At 57.9% G+C, this 20856-nt stretch overlaps 1 protein-coding gene across 2 annotated transcripts in view; it reads right to left on the bottom strand.

The window, feature by feature from the left end:
• Positions 1 to 2319: 2319 nt before the first annotated feature.
• The window catches only part of TMEM214 (transmembrane protein 214), a 40249-nt gene continuing 21712 nt past the window's right edge, over positions 2320 to 20856 (bottom strand). Inside the window, exons 8-17 of one of the 2 annotated variants that reach the window (XM_026658930.2) lie at positions 20166 to 20267; positions 19145 to 19286; positions 17849 to 17940; positions 16791 to 16839; positions 9147 to 9260; positions 8480 to 8597; positions 6864 to 6957; positions 6455 to 6623; positions 5793 to 5944; positions 2320 to 4852 (exon numbers count right to left, since the gene is read on the bottom strand). In XM_026658930.2, the coding sequence (XP_026514715.1) occupies positions 4726 to 4852; positions 5793 to 5944; positions 6455 to 6623; positions 6864 to 6957; positions 8480 to 8597; positions 9147 to 9260; positions 16791 to 16839; positions 17849 to 17940; positions 19145 to 19286; positions 20166 to 20267 (1159 nt within the window). In that variant the 3' untranslated portion in view covers positions 2320 to 4725. Of the gene's footprint in view, positions 4853 to 4921; positions 5149 to 5792; positions 5945 to 6454; positions 6624 to 6863; positions 6958 to 8479; positions 8598 to 9146; positions 9261 to 16790; positions 16840 to 17848; positions 17941 to 19144; positions 19287 to 20165; positions 20268 to 20856 lie in introns of those variants that run through there. The other variant, XM_029913223.1, reaches the window with a different exon arrangement.

Raw genomic sequence — 20856 nt, 5'->3', positions numbered from 1 at the left:
GCAAATGGGCTGCCCCAAGCACGTGCTTGCTTTGCTGGTGCCTAGAGCCGCCCCTGCTTCCCACCGCCCCGCGCGCTGCCCAGACCCCCCCTGACACCCCCCCCCGCAAACCGCCCAATGGACCGTCCCGCCCGCGCTGCCCAGACCCCCCCTGACACACCCCCGCAAACCGCCCAATGGACTCTTCCCGCCCCGCTCCAGCACTGGCCGGTTCCCCCCTGGGCTGGGCCGGGGCTGGGCCAGGGCTGCACGGCCCCTACTGCCCGTGTCTGGGCAGCCCTCGGCCCTCGCCCTCCTTGGCTCCCTGCCGAGCCCGCGGGCTGCCCGCCAGGCCCCGGCCCCGCCGGGCTGTGCCAGCGGCTCGGCCTGGGCAGGAGAACAGGAGCCAGCCCCGCTCCCGGGGGACGGACTCCAGCCCGGTGCGGCCCCATCGGCTCAGGCCAGCGCCCATTGCCCGGCCACGGCCCGGCGAGCCCGCTTCCGCCTCCGCTCAGTCCCCAGGGCCCCTCCCTGCAGGAGGCTGCAAGCGCTGGGGGGCCCCCACCCCATGGGCCGTGCCGCTCCCAGCCCAACAACCCCGACTGGCACCTCTGGGCACTGCCCCAGCACCAGTAGCCATGGGGGGGCCCACGGAGTCCAGCCCAGCCCTCTGCAGAGTCCGGCGGGGGGACAGCGAGACTGGGCCGGGGACAAGTCCCCCATGCCCGGGGCAGTAGGAACCCTGCTGGGAGAGGACAAGCTCGGCCAGGGACTGGGGCACCCGCCCCCAAGCAGTGCGGAAGGGAGAGCGAGGGGGGCCGCCCGGGGAGACAGTGAAGCAGGGGTCAGCCAGGTGAGAGGGAGCCAGGAGAGCAGAGCTGCAGAGGCAGTGCTCACAGCTGGAGCCCGCCCCACCTGTGCTGGACGGACAGGGCTCCTGGTCAGTCTGTGCAGTGTGGAGATGGCAAAGGAGGGTGCTGGAGAGAAAGCGGGGTGGGGGAAATCAAGGGACCGATTTTCCAGGGGGGATGCAGGAGTGTAGCTTCAGGGCCAGGGGAGGGTCAAGTGCCGGACAGTCAGGGCTGCTGAGTCAGACTCGGGAACAGCTCAGTCATTCTCTGAGCACAGGGCCAAGAGATTGCATATCTGTTACAGCCAGAAGGGACCGTCAGATCGTCTCGCCTGATCTCCTGTAGATCAGAGGCCTGCGTGGAGCCGAGGACTTGGGCTAGACTAAAGCATTCCAGTCTTCAGCAGCATGAGCCACACGCAGAGTCCAGGAGAGACCAAGGTGCCATCAGTACCCAGTCACTTGCAGTGGCAAGGTGGGATGTGCCCAGATGATCCCAGCAGGTAACCTGTGCCCCCCACTGCCAAGGCCGGCAACCCCCTGGCCAGGTTCCTGCCAATCTGCCCGGAGGGGAAGTTCCTTCCAACCCCAAATCTGGCCATCGGTTAGACCCTGAGCATGTGAGCAAAACACACCAGCCCAGCACCTCGTCAGAGGGTTCTTTGTACCATCCTGCCAGGTGTCCCAGCTCCAGCTGTGGCCAATCACAGAATATCAGGGTTGGAAGGGACCTCAGGAGGTATCTAGTCCAACCCCCTGCTGAAAGCAGGACCAATCCCCAACTAAATCCCTGACACTTCCAAGGAAAGTGAAAAAACAATCCAGCTGGCTAAATGGACATTTGGGGGAGGGGATCCTGCCTGACCCCAGCTGAAGAATGAGATCTGATTATTACTTTTGGCCCTAGATTTGAGGCAGGTGACAGACGGGCTCAGGGTCAGGCTGCACAAAGGGTAAAAGTGCAGAACTGGTACCAGAAGAAACGTCACTGGACAAAGCCAACAGCTTTTGTTTACAAGCTCCTAGGCCTGGGAGGCTGGATGGGGCTGAGAGAGAGAAGGTGGAGAAAGGTTGGCGGCGAAGTAAAGCGGTTCACTCGAGGAAGCAGCTGAGTGCTGGCCATCTCCTGCTGAGCAGCGGTGGGTGGCAAATGCAGAGGAGAGGAAAGCTGGGGCTGCCAGAGGGCAGCAGAACCTATAGCGCCAACCGCCAGCCACAACGGGTCCAGAGCAAGAAAGCCAAGGCCAATGAAACTCTCCCTTTGAGCTTTGGCTTCTCCCCGTTTGGCACCACAGGGGGCTCTGGCCGGGCTGCCGTCTGGCCACAGCTCTTTGCTCCACAGGACAGTGGGAAGGGGCCCTTTGCAAACGCTCCTGTATGGCCAGGGGAGGAATTGGCCTGCCCCAGTGATCACAGTCCCCACTGACCACGTCCCAGCGCTGTTCCTCCTCCAGGACCAAGGGCAGTTTCTAAATGAAAGACGGCGCAGATCAAATCGAGTTTCCTTTATTTCATTTGAGAAGAGTCGTATACAATTTCAATTATTTGGGTCCTGCAACCTTTGGAATTGCGTGAGCGGACAGGAACACAGGCAGCTGGGAGATTCTCCTTCTGGGCCCGTCACAGGGACCTTGGACACAGGTGAGGCTCCAGGCCGGCAGGGCATGCACAGGAGGGCACACCCCAGGCATGAGCACACCTCAACGAGACATACAAGCATGGAGAAGCGAGGCCCCTGCCACACCCATCTCATCCTCACAGTGGCACCCTGCACGCCCTGTCTCCAGCGACAGAGGGTTTGGGGTGTTGGGAAAACTCCCTAGCAGGCTGCAGAGTCCCTAGGCCAAGGAGGCAGGGAAGGAGATGGGCTTTCTTAGCCTACCAGGGCAGCAGGACTGCAGTGGGCTGTCTGATCCTTCGGGGGACAATATTGCTCAGACTAAACAGTGGGTTCACCAAGCAGCCTCCACTGCTCCCCACCAGGGCTCAGCTCGGTTAATATGGCTTTTACAGACGTGCCTGAGCATCTCCCTGCCCCATGTCACCCTGCTGTGAGTCTTCTCCCGGCTAGGCTGTGCTAGTGGATGGAGCCAGGCTGCTAGAGAGCCTCACCCCATCCCCAGTGTCTAAGGGAGACCGCCAGGCAGCGGGCTCACTGCTGCTTCTGGCCAGGATGGAGATGGAGACTGGCCCAGTAGCACACAGGCTGGCTCAGACCCAACCAGCTCATTTCACAGAGGGCTTGTCACTGGGCACAGAGAACAGGAGGTTAAAGAGCAGGCTGTTCCCTTGAACCCGGAGCCAGGCGAGGGAAGGCGGATCACTGCTGCAGTCTAGGACTGAGAATCTCCTAGCACCAGCAAGGGCTGGGGGCAGGAGATGGCCATGGGGAGCGTGGAATGAGACCCGCTCCAGACCTCTCCTCCCAGCTGCCAGGAGGCGCTGCAGTCTGACACTATTACACTCCTGCTCCTGCAGCCGTACGCACTGCTCCTGCCTTTGCAAGCTGGGGTAGAGTCGGCTCGGGGGTTAGGTCTTATCCCGGGCAAGAGAGCAGCCTTCACCTCGTCCAGCTGGGTGAGGAGAGAACAGCTCCTCCCCCCCCCAGTGCCAGGACAGTGGGCGCCTGGCCACCGCCACGCCTCGGGCCTGTTTTAGACACTGACAAGAGGGGAAGTGGATACGGAGACAGGCTCCCCTACAGGCACAAGGAACAAGTGACATGAATGAAACGCTCCCCTCGCCCCCCTCCTGAATTGGAGCCTGACCCCGTCCTATTTCCTTCCCCCGGGCTTCAGGGCATGGCTGCCAAAGCCCGACGTCACTGAGCCTGTCCTGCAGCCGGCAGCACCCTTGGTAAGGCATCCCACGGGAGCTGGGTTTGGCCCCTCTCCACTCCCCCGTTTGGGTAACTGGAGAGGTTCTATGGCAGTGGGCCACCCGCCTCCAACAGGAGGTGTGGCTTGGGGCGCCAGGGCCCAGCATGCAGCACTCCCTCCTGATCCCAATGGCCAAGCAGAGTGATGCCTGCTGGGAGCTGTAGTCCCCAAGGCCCTCGCTGCCACGTTCACTGGAGGGGAGAGTGGCTCTGTTCTATGGTGCAGCTCTTTGGAAAGCCGCCAGCACATCCCCTCAGCTGTTAGAGTCTGGGGGGGCTGCTGGGAACAACCGACACTTTGTCAATGCAGGTTCGCCCTGGCGGCTGCCCCCTGGGCAGGGCAATGGATCAGAGCACAGTAGGTGACCTGAGGCTGCGTGGCGAGAGTCAGCAAACTATGTGACAGCGGTTGGGGCCGGGGGAGTCAAAGGGGAAGAGAGCTCGTGGGCTGCCACCACGGCACCTCAACACCAGACACACCTTCAAAGAGGAACAGAAGATCATGCACTAAATTAAACTGAATGCATCTGTCCTGTCAACTCATCTGGGATAGAAACATCCCAGTGGATGGTCCAAAGCCACATGAACTGAGCGGGGAGGGCTGAGGCGCTAGGCTAGCCTGGGCAGGCAGCCACAGATGTCTGTGTGCTGCAGTGTGCACACCTTTCAGGGGCTGCTCTTCCGGTAACGTCACCGTTAAGACAGCAAAGCTCAGGGTGTGTTACAGGGCCGGGCCCAGGTGGAGAGGCACAGTCTGGCAGGTGAGCTGCCAGAGTTACAGATGGGGGTGGGGGAGCTGGACATGAATAACCAAAACTAAATCACAGGGTGCATAAAGCTTGGACATGTCGCCTCAGGGAAAACCTCCCCAGCTACCCCTGCGTCTCAGCCTGCGCAGACACCTGCTCCAACCCCTCAACGCAGGCTACACTGAAAACACAGTCAGCACCGTCCTTCGTCACTATACAAGAGGAGATTAATGACGTGAACGTCGTCCCCAGTGCTCCAGAGAGCCAGACTAGTGTCCAGAAATCATGGCCAAGGCCCAGTTCTTGATGGCTAGCGTTGTGTTTTGCAGGTATATCCAGGAGGAATAGGTAAAGCTTGTCAGATGGTTTCTCATGCAGTCCCAGGACACTTCTCCACTAGAAGAGTAAGGAGAACAGGTTATAGGCTCACAGCATACAGACAGCTGCTAAGCAGCTCTTATACCCACGCAAGCCACTAAAGGAGACAACCGAAATCTACTGCAGGGAAAGTCCACTCCCAAGTTCGTGCACAGACACCCATGCACAAAGTCAACAGGACTTCTCCGGCATTCCCTTGATCCCACCAGGCAAACACCAACACCTCTGCTTGCTAGTCTGTGCCTGACCACTCACCGAGGGCAGTAAGAAAATAAACAGCTCAGATCCTGGGGGATGAGCTCCAGCACAAAGCCCTAAAGAATCAAACATACAGAATCACCTGCCTTGCTCCGGACAGCTGCACGTTCCGGGGCATTTCACATCACACACAAGTTCATGTACCCGAGGCTGGGCACTCCCAGCCCCCAGCAGCAGAGTCCATGACAAAAGCGTAGGGGCTGGGCAGTATTTTAGCCAGAGGGGAAAAACCCAGGGGATTTTGGAGGAAGGCCAGACAGGCTTAGGGCCAAGGCACTGGACTGGGAGATCTTGGGTCAAGCCTCAGTTGAGTCACTGACTCCACATGTGACCTCAGGCGTGTGCCTTAATCCAAGTCTCGGCCCCGCCTCTGGAAATGGTGATCACTAACTGTACATTCTTTGGGGCAGGGACTGTCTCTTACTGTCTGGAAGTGCCTGGAGCCTGCCATCACAGGGGGGCTCCAGGCACTTCTGCAATACCCACTAATCACTCCCAGGGCTCTCGTTCGAACACTCCCCTTCTACAGAACTCGAACGTGGACCCAGGGAATCACTCATGAACTGCTCCTCTTCTGTCTAAGCAAGGGCAGCCGGGCCTGACCCCGGGACAGCGCAGCCTCCCCTTTCTGCCCCCAAAGCTCACCACCAAGACGAAAGGAACAAGAACAAAAGCCGCTCAAGCGGCCAGCGCTGCTCACTTGCAAGCGTCCACACAGAGCTCCCATCCCCGCTCGAGGGCTGTGCCGATGGATTCCAGCGCTGGCAGCAGGCAGCTCTGCAGGAGGAAGAGTAACAGCTCCTTGATGCATTCAGCAACATGCAGCACGAAGTCCGGGACCCGGGCCTGGAGCTGAGAGCGAAGGGGCAGAGAGAGCAATTTGCTTAGCAGGGGCAATGTGCTCTGAGAATCTATCCGCCTGGCTCGCCTCAGGCCAATTCCACGCTGGCTGCAGCCCGTCAACGCCCGGTCAGGTAGAGCAAACCGTGGGCTGCAAGGGCTCTCTCTGGTCTGGGGAAAGAAACCTCTTCACTAAACCCCACCTTGGTAGATGTAACGGCTGCTACAGGTGTAGCTGCAGTAGGCAGTGCCCCGCCCCCACTGGCACTCACACTGCTATGGGCCCAGCCTCCTGGGGCTAGTTCAGATCCTCACATCACAGCACAACACCCCCCTGAAAGACAGGCGCCTACTCTCAGCACTATCGCCAGGGACAGCTTGTTCAACAGCCTGAACTGCCCCCTCCTGTCACTTGTCTGTGACGAGCGTGACCTGGTGTCATTAACCAGAACAGGCAGTGCTCTGCAGCAGGTTCTACCTCCCGAGCTGGTGAGCAGGCAGCTAATGCAAGTTCTTCCTTACCCACTCAGTGAACCAGGGCAGGTTGTCTTTGACCCAAGAGATCTGAGAGGAACATTTCCCAGAGACGTAAACTGCAGTCTCATTGGTCTTTGTCCAAACCAGTTTCAGGTTTGGTCCCAACACCGTCAGCACTTGGGAATAGTAAACAGGGACGTTCCTCTCCAACCAGCTGGAAGAGAGAGCTAGCATCAGCATCTGAACAGCAAAGGCAATTGGGGGAACGGAACGACAGTGAAACCTGCCGTTGGAGACCAGGCTAGAAGATTGTATTAGGAACCTTGGGGACCATTCGCGAGTGGCTTTCCAAGACAAGGGGATTTCCTAATGGCTGTGGTCTTCAGTGCATTAGTAACCCCACATGCATTCATGCTCATTTGGCCCCTTTGCTTAATTAAAAACTGTCACTGACCTGTATCCTTCCAGGGAGTAACGGGACACTTTATTCCAGGCTTGTTGGGAGACCGACAGGATGCCCGAGGAGCGAAGGATGTGAGCAGAAGAAGCTGAAAAAGAACAAATGACTTTGGGAGAGGAATTTAGACAAGGTTGGCCTGATTTCCGAACCGCAGCGCCCGGCAGCGGGCAGTGCTCAAACACAGCATGGTCTGCAAGCTCTCCCTCCAGGGGCTGCAGTTTGTGCAGCTAGCAGGAAGCAAAGGCTTTCAGGGACAGTTCCGTTACCGTATGGTTAGAGCAGGGCAGGGGCAACTCTGTGGTGGGCAGGAAGTCCTAGGCACACAGGGAACCCAGCGCGGAGAGCAGCCTCAGGGAGAGATAGCTACTGAGAAGGTACAGGTGGTTCTGGGAGAGACGACAGCACCCAATATTTAGCACGGCTTCACAAGGGCCGCGTGGACCCAGCCACACGGGTGAAGGAACGGAGGCTGCTTGCGTTGCTTTATGACCTTGGCTCTGAGCAGGCCTTATTCTCCAAAAGGCTCGCAAAGCTCAGTGGTGCCACAGCCACGTGACTGTGCAGAGGCAATACACTAACATCTTACTGCTCAGGTAAGGAGGTGGTCTGGGAATGTTGCAACCTGGGGAGGTTGTGAAGGCGAGGACTATAACAGCGTTTAAAAGAGAACTAGATACATTCATGGAGGTTAAGTCCATGAATGGCTATTAGGCAGGATGGGTAAGGAATGGTGTCCCTAGCCTCTGTCTGTCAGAGGGTGGAGATGGATGGCAGGAGAGAGGTCACTTGATCATCACCTGTTAGGTTCACTCCCTCTGGGGCACCTGGCATTGGCCACGGTCAGAAGACAGGATACTGGGCTGGATGGACCTTTGGTCTGACCCAGTTCGGCTGTTCTATGTTGCTGAATGTTTGATGAGTAAGGCTGTGATTCTGTCACAGAGGTCACCGAAGTCACGGATTCCGTGACTTCCCGCAACCTCTGTCACTTCCGCAGCTGCTATGGCCAGAGCAGCAGCCCCGGGGAACGCCTGAGCATCGGTCCCTGGGGGTGGTCCTGGAGGCTGTTGGGAGAGCGGTCTCCGGGGGCCTCGGAGCAGTGAGCCCCCACCACTGGAGCAGGGTCTCCCCCCCCAGAGCAGCAGGGCCCAGGAGCAGAGATTTAGTAATGGGTATTTATAGTAAAAATCATGGACAGGTCACGGGCCGTGAATTTTTATTTATTGCCCGTGACCTGTCCATGACTTTTACTAAAAATACCCATGACTAAAATGTAGCCTCACTGATGAGTGAAGGGTGAACAGAGCCATACGCCCCTCGTGGGTGCCTGTGCATCCCGGGTGGCACATGCTCACCCCTGCTGGCTACAGAAGGGATGAAAGCATCCACACAACACAGGTAACAAAGTCCACAGATTCCCAGCAGGGAGCCACAGGGCCCTGGAGGAAACAAGGTAGCACATACTCTGGGATGCAAAGGAAGAACTTGCTGGGGAAATCAGATACTCCAACAAATCATCAAAGCCGACGGACACTTACAAATTCACTCTCTCCTCCGAGGATCTAATCGTGCCCCACTCTTAGCCAGGTTTCAGTGGGGGAAGAGCTTACCTTGAAAAGACCCCTGTGTCCTGATATCATGCACCAGGAAGCCGGCAGCGAACACCAGAACCACAAGCAGCAGTCGAACCCAGGGAAAGCCACGGCCTTTCATCTTATGCAGCAGGTTCTTGGAAACAGAACAAAAAGTAACTGATGCTGCTAAACGCAGCTGGTTCCAAACTGCTTAACCATAGACTCCTACATCGGAAAGTTGTGTCGTTCTGTTCACTTCCCCCTCCCATCTGTTGTGTTCCTTCCAGTCCTCCGGCTGCCCTGCGCAGTGCCTGGACTTCTCAGAGCCCTATGCAGATGGTTCCCCACTCGCTACGCTTGCGCTTAGCCACACAGTCCTCTTCTCAGCATGTGGCCGCCTTGTTTCCAGTCATTTTACACAAGGCGCCAGGCTCCTCTTTGCAGCTGGAAGCAAGGAGAAAGAGCCAGCAGTGCCCTGCAGGCCCCTCTGAGCACCACTCCCATGCTGCTCTCTGAAACCGAGTAACTCCTACAGACGCCAGAAGAGAAAGCAGGAAAACAAACAGCCTGAGGACTCCCGGGGCAGCGTGGGGGAAATCCCTCTCCTATCAATGCCCAACAGGCGCTGGGTACATGGGGTTAGTTCCGAAGCCTCTTCCGGCCTCCCTGCCCCAAAACCGCCCTGCACGGGAAAGCCAGTCACCTTGCAGGTGGCGTGGCAGGCTGCTAGATCCTGGAGGCTGTTTGGTCCTTTCACAGCAAGTTCTTCGTTAGTCACTTTGAACGAACGAACGGTTTCCTGGAGAGATTTTCGCACCTTGAAGGAAGACAGACACTGAGTTCCACAGCACAGAGACGTAACAGAACACCCCGCTTGGGCAGAACCTCTGGGGGCAGCCACACTGCCCTCGCCGATGCAGAGCACCAGCCCACCCAGAGCCTGTTCCCATGCTGACCCCAGTCCAGTTAATCAAGCCTCACTCTATCACACTTCTACCCCCCAGGCAGCCTAAATCCACCCCCCCAAAGGAGTGCCACTGCGTGACTCTGCGTGAGGGGGTCTGCACCACTAGTCGTGTTCAGTCAGCATGGGGCAGTGACCGCAGCTGCTCTAGGATCTGTCCCACCGTCAGCACAAAACAGATTCTCTGCCCAATATGGGCGCTACACTGGCAGCAAAGTTTGGGCAGCCCAACTTGAACAAACCCCATGGATTTCAGCAAGGGGGAGGCCAGTTAGGTCACATGTAGTCCATTCCCCTCCTCTCAGGGGACCGGGGGGAGTGGTCTCACGTCTGTTTTCCAGTCTAGTGTTAAACGTTCTAATTCAACCTAGTTTAAAGTCCAAGAGCTGCGATCCAAACGGCAGACATGGAAGATGGGATGCACTGGAAAGCCCACAACAGGCATTCGCTGTGGCCATGTGTGACGGAGCAGGGAGCGGGGCAGATTTGACTTGGGAAGGTTGCAGGGGGGGCTTGCATTGGGGACGGGAGGCTTCCCTTGAAGGAAGCTACCTGAGCTGTAACCTGAGCCAGGCGGGGGTTGGGAAAAGTAACACCTTCTGCCCGGGAGACTGAACAAAGGAGGGAGGGGCTGCGAGGAGAGGAGTTAGTTCTTCGGAGGGCTAGGCTGGGTGGTGCAACGCAGGGAACCCCAAGCTGGGGTCTAAGCTCCCTGAACCTCCCAGAAGGGCCTAATCGAGGGGTTCGGGTCGTACCTACACGCTCTGCTGGAGACTGTATTCCTGTCATCCAATAAACCTTCTGTTTTACTGGCTGGTTAAGAGTCACAGTCAATCTCAGGAAGAGGGGTGCGGGGCCCTGACTCCCCCTTACCCCGTGACAACTGGTGGCAGCAGCGGGATCTACTGCACCCCGTGGACGGCGCTTCCTGCAGTAAGTGACTGGGGAGAAGTAAAACGAAGGGGGATTGACGGGGACCAGGCGTGCTGAAGAGTCAGAGAGAGACGGTTATCACCCCTGGGAGTGTGTGACCAGCGAGAAGGACTTTTGCAGTAACAGGGTCCCCCGGGGGATCGCAGCGAGTGGTCCCAGGGGCGGAGGAGTCTGCAGCTCGACCCTGGCAGAGAGGTGGTGACCTCGAGAAGGGCTGGCACACTAGGGGTCTCCCTGGAGACGGTGGGGAGCGGTGAGCACACGGGCCTGTGACTGGCCAGCAGGAGGATGTACGCCAAGCGGCTTAAGAGTGACCTGGTGGAGCTGTGCAAGCAGAGGGGGGTGAGCATTGGGAAGCTCACCAAAGAACAGCTCATTGCCCAGCTGGAGAAGCAAGATCGCGCGAATGAACTGATCCCTGGCGCTGAGGGAAGCAGCCTGGCAGATGCAGCGCAGGCCCCAGCGTCTGTCCCAGCTGGGAGTGGTCAGCCGGCTGCTGAGGGCTTCCTGAGACCCCTCCTTCCTATGCCTAGGGGAAGGGTGGGGAGGAGCCCAGCAAATACCGAGGGCGCAGTGACCCCCCCGGCCAGCAGGGGATCCTCCCGGCCACGCTCGCCGGCCAGCAGGGGATCCTCCCGGCCACGCGCAGCATCCGTGGAGCGGAATGAGCTGGAATGGGAGATAGAGCTAAAACTGAGAGAGCTGAAGGATCGTGAACAACAGAGGCAGCATGAAGAGAGACAGAGGCGTCATGAACGGGAGGAGAATGAGAGACAGAGGCGTCATGAACGGGAGGAGAATGAGAGACAGCGTCAGCAGGAGCTGGAGCTGGCGAGGCTGAAGGACCGCGCGACCCCGGCTGCGGTGAGTGAGGGGGGGCCCAGGACTGCACGGAGCTTTGATAAGTGCATCCTGGCCCCACGTAAGGAGGGGGAGGACATGGATGACTTCCTGGATGCCTTTGAGACGGCCTGCGAGCTGCACCAGGTTGCTCCCGCGGACAGACTCCGGGTTCTCACCCCCTTACTGGACCCCAAATCCGTGGCATTGTACCGCCAACTGGACGAGGCGGAGAAAGGGGACTATGAACTCTTCAAAAAGGCCCTGCTACGTGAGTTTGGGCTGACTCCTGAGATGTACCGGGAAAGGTTCCGGAGTCAAGATAAAACCCCTGAGATCTCATATCTGCAACTAGCCGTCCGCATGGAGGGATACGCCAGCAAGTGGGCTGATGGGGCCCAGACGAAGGAGGACCTGGTTAAACTGCTGGTATTGGAGCAACTGTATGAGCGGTGCCCACCCGACCTGAGGCTGTGGTTGGTGGACAAAAAACCAGAGAACCCGCGACATGCAGGCCGGCTGGCCGATGAGTTTGTGAAGAGCCGGGCAGGGGCTGGCAGGGAGGAGTCCCAAAGGAGCAGGCCCGCCGCGATGCAGAGAGAGAGTCACCCGGGTACCTCCCAAAGGGGGAATATGGGGAATCCCCTCCCAAGGGGAATGCCCAGCGTCAGGGACAACCGGCCGGCTCGAGGGGACCCACGGGACATGAGCTGCTATTTCTGCGGCCGAAGAGGCCACATTCGGGCCCAGTGCCCCAAGTTCAAGGACAGACTGAGCAGACCGAATCCACACCGGGTTAACTTGGTAGAGGCCCAGACGGACGAGGGGCCGGCTTCCCAGGCAGGGGGGGCTGGCAGCTTATCAACTGCTCGAGAGAGAGAAGGGCCCCAGGCCAGCTTCTCTGGGGGGCTGGATGCTCCGGACTCAAAGTTCTCCGTTTACAGGGTGGGCGCGGGGCTGCCCCTGCGGAGCGAGTGCCTTGTTCCCCTGGAGGTGGATGGGAAGGAAGTTTATGGATACTGGGACACGGGCGCAGAGGTGACACTGGCCCGGCCCGAGGTGGTGGCCCCAGATCGGGTGGTACCCAACGCCTTCCTGACCCTGACAGGGGTGGGCGGGACCCCATTCAAGGTTCCCGTGGCGAGGGTACACCTGAGATGGGGGGCCAGGGAGGGCCCCAAGGACGTGGGAGTACACCACCATTTGCCCACTGAGGTGTTGATGGGGGGGGACCTAGAGGACTGGCCAAGCAACCCCCAGACCGCCTTAGTCGTGACCCGTAGCCAGAGCCGGCGAGGGGCACTACGCCCTGACCTTGGGAAGGATGTCACATCGGAGGCACAGAACCCTACCCTGGTGGGGAGGGAACACCCAAGGACAAGGCTCGGGGTGGCTGTGGCTCCTGACCCCGCCGACGAGAGGGAGCAGGTTCCCGTCCCTTCCCCAGCTGCCGAGTTCCAGGCCGAGTTGCAGAAGGACCCCTCCCTGCGGAAGCTAAGGGACCTGGCTGACCTCAGTGTGGTACAGACCATGATGAGAGGTTGCAAGGAGAGGTTCCTGTGGGAGAAGGGATTCCTATACCGAGAGTGGGCTCCCCCAGGGGAAGTGGAGTCCTGGGGGGTCAGGAGGCAGCTGGTGGTTCCCCAGAAGTTTCGCCACAAGCTACTGTACCTGGCCCATGACATCCCTCTCGCAGGGCACCAAGGAATCCGGCGCACCAGGCAGAGGCTGCTACAGAACTTTTACTGGCCTGGGGTCTTTACCAACGTCCGACAGTACTGCCGATCCTGTGACCCCTGTCAGAGGGTGGGGAAGGCCCGGGACAAGGGGAAAGCGGCGTTGAGACCTTTGCCCATCATAGAGGAGCCTTTCCAGAAGGTGGCCATGGACATAGTGGGACCTCTCAGCAAGACGACCCGGTCAGGGAAGAAATACATTCTGGTGGTGGTAGATTTCGCCACCCGCTACCCCGAGGCAGTGCCCTTATCGTCCATCGAGGCAGACACTGTGGCAGATGCGCTGCTGACCATTTTCAGCCGAGTGGGGTTCCCCAAGGAAGTCTTGACGGACCAAGGGTCCAACTTCATGTCGGCCCTACTCCGGTGCTTGTGGGAGAAATGTGGGGTCCGGCACAACTGGGCCTCGGCGTATCACCCCCAATCCAACGGGCTGGTGGAGAGGTTCAATGGGACGCTAAAAATGATGCTGAAAACATTTATGAACCAGCACCCGCAGGACTGGGACAAGTACTTACCTCACCTGCTGTTCGCGTACAGGGAGGTACCCCAGGAGTCTACCGGCTTTTCACCTTTCGAACTGTTATATGGAAGGCGGGTAAGGGGGCCCCTAGACCTGATGAGAGCCGAATGGGAGGGGAAGGCCACTTCCGATGGAGAGTCGGTGGTGGAGTATGTCCTGACCTTCCGGGAAAGACTTGCCGAGCTCATGGGCCTGGCCAGGGAGAATCTGGCCCGAGCCCAGAGAAAGCAGAAGGTCTGGTATGACCGCACAGCGCGGGCCCGCGCCTTTGCCACCGGGGATCAGGTGATGGTCCTCATCCCAGTGAGGAAGAACAAACTCCAGGCCGCCTGGGAAGGGCCCTTCAAGGTTGTCAAGCAACTAAACGAGGTAAACTATGTGGTGGAGCTGTCGAACCGGGCACACCACCACCGGGTGTACCATGTGAACATGATGAAGCCATATCACGACAGAGGGAATATGGTGTTGGCTGTGTGTGGACATTGGGAGGGGCAGGGAGATGACCCTTTAGTAGATCTATTCCCTGGGACAAGAGCTGGCTCCCCCCTGGAAGCAATTCCCCTCTCTGATCAGCTGAGCCCGGCCCAGCAAGCTGAGATCGGAGGGGTGCTGCATCGGTACCGACAGCTGTTTTCCAACCAGCCTGGACGCACTAATCTGACTGTCCACCGGGTGCAGACAGGATCGCACCCGCCTATAAAATGCCCCCCCTTCCGGGTCACAGGGAAAACTGCTCAGGACCTGGAAAGAGAGGTCGATGACATGCTGGCTTCGGGGGTGATCCAGCCATCTTCCAGCCCTTGGGCCTCGCCGGTGGTGCTGGTCCCCAAAAAGGACGGGTCGATACGGTTCTGTGTGGACTATCGCAAGCTCAATGCCATCACCGTAGCCGATGCCTACCCCATGCCCAGGCCTGACGAGCTCCTAGACAAGCTGGGAGGCGCTCGGTACCTTACCACCATGGATCTTACAAAGGGCTACTGGCAAGTGCCGCTGGATGCCGATGCCAGGCTGAAATCGGCCTTTATCACCCCTCTGGGGCTCTATGAGTTCCTGACCCTGCCTTTCGGCCTCAAGGGAGCGCCGGCCACCTTCCAGCGCTTGGTGGATCAGCTACTGAGGGGGATGGAGAGTTTTGCTGTGGCGTATATTGACGACATCTGTGTCTTTAGCCAGACCTGGGAGGACCATGTGTCCCAGGTTAGACAAGTGCTGGACCGACTCCAGGAGGCTGGGCTGACCGTAAAACCGGAGAAGTGCAAGGTGGGGATGGCTGAGGTATCCTACCTAGGCCACCGGGTGGGGAGCGGCTGCCTAAAGCCGGAACCAGCCAAAGTGGAGGGGATCAGAGACTGGCCCACCCCGCAAACCAAAAAGCAGGTCCAAGCCTTTATTGGGATGGCGGGGTACTATCGAAGGTTCGTACCCCACTTTAGCTCCATAGCCGCCCCCATCACTGAGCTGTGCAAGAAGGGGAAGCCAGACAAGGTGGTCTGGACCGAGGAGTGCCAGGGGGCTCTCCAGGAGCTGAAGGAGGCTCTGGTCAGTGGCCCAGTTCTAGCAAACCCAGACTTTGACAAGCCCTTTATGGTGTTCACCGATGCCTCAGACACTGGACTGGGGGCGGTGTTAATGCAGGAGGATGAAAAGGGGGAGAGACACCCCATCGTGTACCTGAGCAGGAAGTTGCTACCTCGGGAGCAGAACTACGCGGCCATCGAGAAGGAATGCCTGGCCATGGTGTGGGCCCTCAAGAAACTAGAGCCATATCTCTTTGGGCGACACTTCACCGTGTACACCGACCACTCTCCCCTGACCTGGCTGCACCAGATGAAAGGAGCCAACGCCAAGCTCCTGAGGTGGAGCCTGCTCCTGCAGGATTATGACATGGACGTGGTCCATGTGAAGGGAAGTGCCAACCTGATAGCGGATGCGTTGTCCCGGAGAGGGGGCCCTGAACTTCCCCAGGTCACTGGGCAGAGTGACCCCGCTCAGTTCAGTCTCGAAGGGGGGAGAGATGTGACGGAGCAGGGAGCGGGGCAGATTTGACTTGGGAAGGTTGCAGGGGGGGCTTGCATTGGGGACGGGAGGCTTCCCTTGAAGGAAGCTACCTGAGCTGTAACCTGAGCCAGGCGGGGGTTGGGAAAAGTAACACCTTCTGCCCGGGAGACTGAACAAAGGAGGGAGGGGCTGCGAGGAGAGGGGTTAGTTAGTTCTTCGGAGGGCTAGGCTGGGTGGTGCAACGCAGGGAACCCCGAGCTGGGGTCTAAGCTCCCTGAACCTCCCAGAAGGGCCTAATCGAGGGGTTCGGGTCGTACCTACACGCTCTGCTGGAGACTGTATTCCTGTCATCCAATAAACCTTCTGTTTTACTGGCTGGTTAAGAGTCACAGTCAATCTCAGGAAGAGGGGTGCGGGGCCCTGACTCCCCCTTACCCCGTGACACCATGTAATTAGGAACTCCCTTCTGGCAGGCCTTGGAAAGAACGTGGGACTTGACTAAAGACACGTTGGCCTGGGCTGGGCTCCACACACTGGAGGGCAGCATGGGACAGCGGAGGGAGGGAAAGGAAACCAGACATTGAGACTGGCAGCATCAGCAGCGCAAAGGACACAGTACGAGGCAAGGTCTGAGACGTAGGCAGGGAAGGGCTGGGTTGAGGAGAAGATATGAACCACCTCGGTCTATACTGGTATGTTAGAAGGCTCCCGCCCCACGTGACCAAGCACCTCGCCAGTGACAGGACCCGCAGACACAACAGCCCCCGTGAGGTGGTGAGATCGCATTAGCCCTATTTGGAAAGCGACCTCAAAGTAGGCGTGGCAGGATTCGATTGTTACAGGTAACCGTTGATTTCACTGTACGCAAACTGCCGGGAAAACGTTTCCATCCACAAGTGAAATTTACAGGTAAGCAAAGTAAGAAAAATACGGGCCGAGATCTCAGCGTTTCGTTGAAAGGTATTTACTAGGTATATTTTGACATGCAATGCTGACAATGGGTTTTAATGGTTATTAAGATTTAACTCTTTGAATCTCGACATCACCTGCCATTAAAGAATTATTGTCTGACCCCCAGCATCTCCCACACCAGTTGCTTAAAACAAACATCGCCACAGTCTGTCGAAATGATAAAACAGCAGCGATTCTGCCCAGCTCACTACAAGGCAGAACTGAGACCCAGCAAGATTAAGTAACTGCCCAGGTCACACACGGCGTCGACGGCACAGCTGGGTTTGAACCCCCATCTCCTACGTGCCAGTTCAGTGCCTTCTCCTTCCCTCCAGCACATCCCGCCCCATGGAAAGGGACGGTTTCCCCATTGTCCCTGCCCCCCAGCATATCACCTACTTTTCTGGTGGTGCTGTCCCAAGACTCCAACAGATGGTTCAGGAGCAAGCTGTGGAGCCAAGGGAAACAGGTCTCAGACTCTCTGTGAAAGGGTGGTGCCGCGGGCTAGTGTCTGCGAGCAGGACGACGTCCAGCCACAGAATGCAGTGATAAGGGACGTCTCACCCCTCTCTTCCCACGGGCTGCTTTTGCTCCAGCTGTTCTTCCTCGCAATGTCCCTCCCCAGCTCTCACTTAGAAGATGTCAGGGCTGAGCTGTATGTCCCAGCCAGCCAGGCAGGCAAGAGAATATGTCCTAGTGGGCTCCATGGAGTTTCCATGCCACCCAGATGTGCTTATGGAGGTCCAATACTGCAAAGGGTCACGAGGAAGAGAAGGCCTGGACCACCCTGAAGGCAGCAGTACCTGACTCCGTGCCACTGCACCAGCCTCACAGAGTTCATGCTCCAATGAGGAGCGAAGGGGCACGTTGCTGGGACTCAAAGGAACATTAACACCCGGCCCCACTAACACAGGTGGCCCCTGCCTGTAGATAAGGGAATCTCCCCAAATAACTTCAGGAAGCCCAGCTCTGGCCTTTGCTGAAGCTGTGCAGGACGCAGCCACACAGGGAAAGCACGTTAGCCAGGCTGGCTGTGCACCGAGCCCACAGCTCTGCTCAGACAGCTGCTCTCGGTTTCAGGAATTTTATCAGAAGGGCTCATGTTCCCGACAGTCAGCATCCCGGCTTGGCTAGGGGATTCTGACAATTACCCCAACGCTCCAGCCCAAGACTTGGACACAAGCAGACACACTGGGCTATCAGTTGAACTGCCGCTCTCCAAAATCATTTCTTGTTAAGCTCCTCAGGCTCGTTGTCAGCTCCTCCTGGGCTCGCTGCCATCCCAGGGCGGGTACCTCCCTCTGCCCGCCGCGCCCACCCCGTTAGAACATCAGCTGTGCCCACTGTGTAGCCCACGTCCTCCAGAACAGACGCTGAGCCACGCCCAGGCGAGAGCAAGTGGATCACCTGCCTCCTGCTGACTGCCCAAAGCCCAGCCAAGCGTGTGCACAGCCTACCTGGACTGGGAGAGGTGTTTCGTGTACAGCTGCCGCCAGACGCTGAAGCTCAGGGCGTCCATGCTCAGGCACTCGCTCAGGCAGATCAGGAGCTGCGCAGGAGGAAAGCAGAAAGACGGGATGGCTGCTTGTTACAACCAACGTGTCTCCAGTCCTCCCTCGGAGACGCTCAGTTCAGTCACGCTACGCCCGGCTCTGCAGCTCCGCTTGCCAGGCCAAAAGCTGCGCACCTGCTTGTTGATGGAGTTTGGGACCTACGTGCACGTGACCTGATGAGCAGCCACAGCTCTCACTGGAGCTCACAGCAGCTCTGAAAACCAGGCCCACTCGCCTCCCCGCTAACGAGACGGCGTTTCTGCTCGGGTGGCAGTATTTGGCTTCCCCAGCTGATAGACCCAGCCCTGGGTCAGCGCGCCATCTTGGACCACCCAGCACCACTATGCAGTTCAGGTTATTCCTCAACCCTTTTCTCTAGTCTTGTTCTCCCATCTCTCTAGCTACCTACTTACAACGTACTAATCGCCATGGTATCTAGGCACTGGACCCCTCACACCTGTACTTCCCTCAGAGCACAGAAAATGGGCCTCGGCCCTTTTTTGCTTTGTTGTGATGGATAAAGAAGTCCTGAAAGGTGTTTTGTTAAAAAAATCCCTTTTTCTGCCCCGTCTTTCCTTCGAGAGATCTGCACAAACAACTCAGATCATCCTCACTTCACTGGGGGGCTGCAGTGTGAGCGGAGCTTTCTCAGCCCTTATCTGATGGGCTGAGGGGGATGGGTCTCTGCACCAAGAGCTTTTCTCCCAGCTGCTAGGAATGATCAGATGTTAAAAAACCAGCTTAGAGCACCCAGAGAATTCCCATCTCAATCTGGTTTGCTTTGCTAGGTCTGCTGTCAGTCCTAGCGGTTCTCCAGACAGCCCTACACGTCTCCCCGGAGCGATACAGTGGACAAGACTTGAACGTTTAACAGAAGAGCTAAGCAGAAGGCCAGTGTTTTTAAAAGCCTGTCAGACCTTCTTTATCCACCCTAAGGCAGGAAGAGAGGCACAAGTCCACCCCCGCCCCCCTTGTTAAGGCAGCTCTCTGGATTGGCTGGAACCAGGCTTGAAGAACTCACCCATGGGGGCATCCCGGCCCGAGGCGTGCCGACCTTGCCTCACTTGGCTCCCACCCGCCCCTCCCTGGGGATCCGCACAGAAATCTCCCGCTCAGTCAAGAGCCCCCTCGCATGCCCAGCCCGGCCGTGCCAAGAACAAAGCCGAGCCCGACCACTCTGCCGACTCCCCAAGCGCTCACCTCATTTCTCATGTCGGCAGGACAGTTTGGAGTGGCTCTGGACAGGAAGGAGGGGAAGTAGGTGTGCAGCGTGGTCTCAGGTTTAGCGCCAAACGCCAGCACTTTCAGCCTGGGGTACAACTGGCGTAACTGCTCCTGCAGGCTGAAGGACAGATCACATGAACACCTCTGCCCTGTGTGCTCAGCTTCACTGAGGCACACTGAACACATGGCAAGGCAGGGCGCGCGCTCCTGGGAGCCAGGAGCCGGCTCTCCAGTGGGGCTTCTGGCGAAGCGCGATTGTTCTCTCCTCCCAGGATGCACCGAGCGTTACGATCCCAGCCAGTGCGAATGTGGGAGCTCGTGTCCTGCTCAGGACCATGGGGAGGGGTGGCGAGCAGCCGCAGTTTCAGGAACATAACATTAGGACAGGCTCCCCTTGGCCAGTGTATCTCCTCTTCCAAGCCCCTCGCCCTTCCCCCGTCATTCTCTTGCTTTTCAGTTCCAGCCTCCTCCATCTGCTCAGCCTTCACCGACTCGCCCTTCCTCCCAAGGCTCTCTAGACTCGGGCCCTCACGCACTCCCCCCGCCCCCGAGCCTGAGGAATGGCACTTGTGCATCCAGCTGCTGTGACACGGCTTTCCCTTGGACAGGTGCAATGGGAGCTTCCAGCACGACACACGCGCCCCAGCTCCCTGTCTGAAGAACAATCTGGTCTTCAAACTGACCGTGAACCAGGCCCCCTTTCATTCATTCACAGCGTGTCTACCACACATACAGGCAAGCCTCGTTAGTTACAGAAAAGAACTCCGTTATTGAACCAACAAAAGTCAGGTAAATGAAGATACCAGCAGTCGCTCTCCTGAGCCCACGCCAGGTCCCCAGCTAGCGCCGCCTGCCTGGTAGGACATCTCACATGCTGCGGGCACCTGCCCAGCCAAGCTGCTTTTCTCACTACCCATTTCTCCACTTGCTTGAAATAAAGCCCCAAGGGTTGCAAGTCACCATTCCTGTATCGAGACCATGGGCAAGTCAGCCATACCTGGGTGATAAGGAGTTGTTGGGCATAAAGGCAAAGTCCAAGAGTGGGAAAAAGTCCTTTGGTCCAATCATGCCAAAGCCTTTGGTCAGGTTAGCGTGCGTCCTGCAATGGAAAAACGTCAGGACAGAGGTTACAGGAGTCATGTCACTGCAGGCAGCAGACAGATGGGAACCCCCGGGGGAGCTGGTTCCAAGGACTGTGCATGCTTCTCCCCCCACCACCCTCCCATCACGAGCACCTGAGCTCCAGGATTAGACACGAGATTCAATCCAAGCTGCCTGATTTCAAAATGGGAACATCAAACAAATCAGCCTGTAAAGCATCTCCTTTTGGACCCTCGGCAATGTGAGGCTGCTTTGCTGTCAGCAGAATTTTCCCCGCTTGCTAACGCTCTTCCAAGGGATTGCTTCCGAAACAGCAGCAGCTGGTATGAACATTCACCACATTTCAGGCCTCCAACGCAGGGAAGGTGCCAGTTCACTCTGAGAACACAGCTGCCATGGGAGCGGAGTGCGTGGGTTTCAGAATCACCCCGCGTCTATTTCAGGCCCAGTTTCGCTGTGACACATCACTGGCTGCTGAACAGGTGGAGAGTTGTCTTGTATATTCTGCAGCACTTTGTTCTAAGCAAAGAACCAAGCCCCTTGCCAGCTGCTCTATGGGCCCAACTCTGAAGCAGTATTAAAGGCTG

The sequence above is a fragment of the Terrapene carolina genome, unplaced genomic scaffold (assembly GCF_002925995.2).
Source record: "Terrapene carolina triunguis isolate 2854851 unplaced genomic scaffold, T_m_triunguis-2.0 Scaffold523, whole genome shotgun sequence".
Lineage (NCBI taxonomy): Eukaryota > Metazoa > Chordata > Testudines > Emydidae > Terrapene > Terrapene triunguis.
This window is presented reverse-complemented; position numbering and strand designations above follow the sequence as displayed.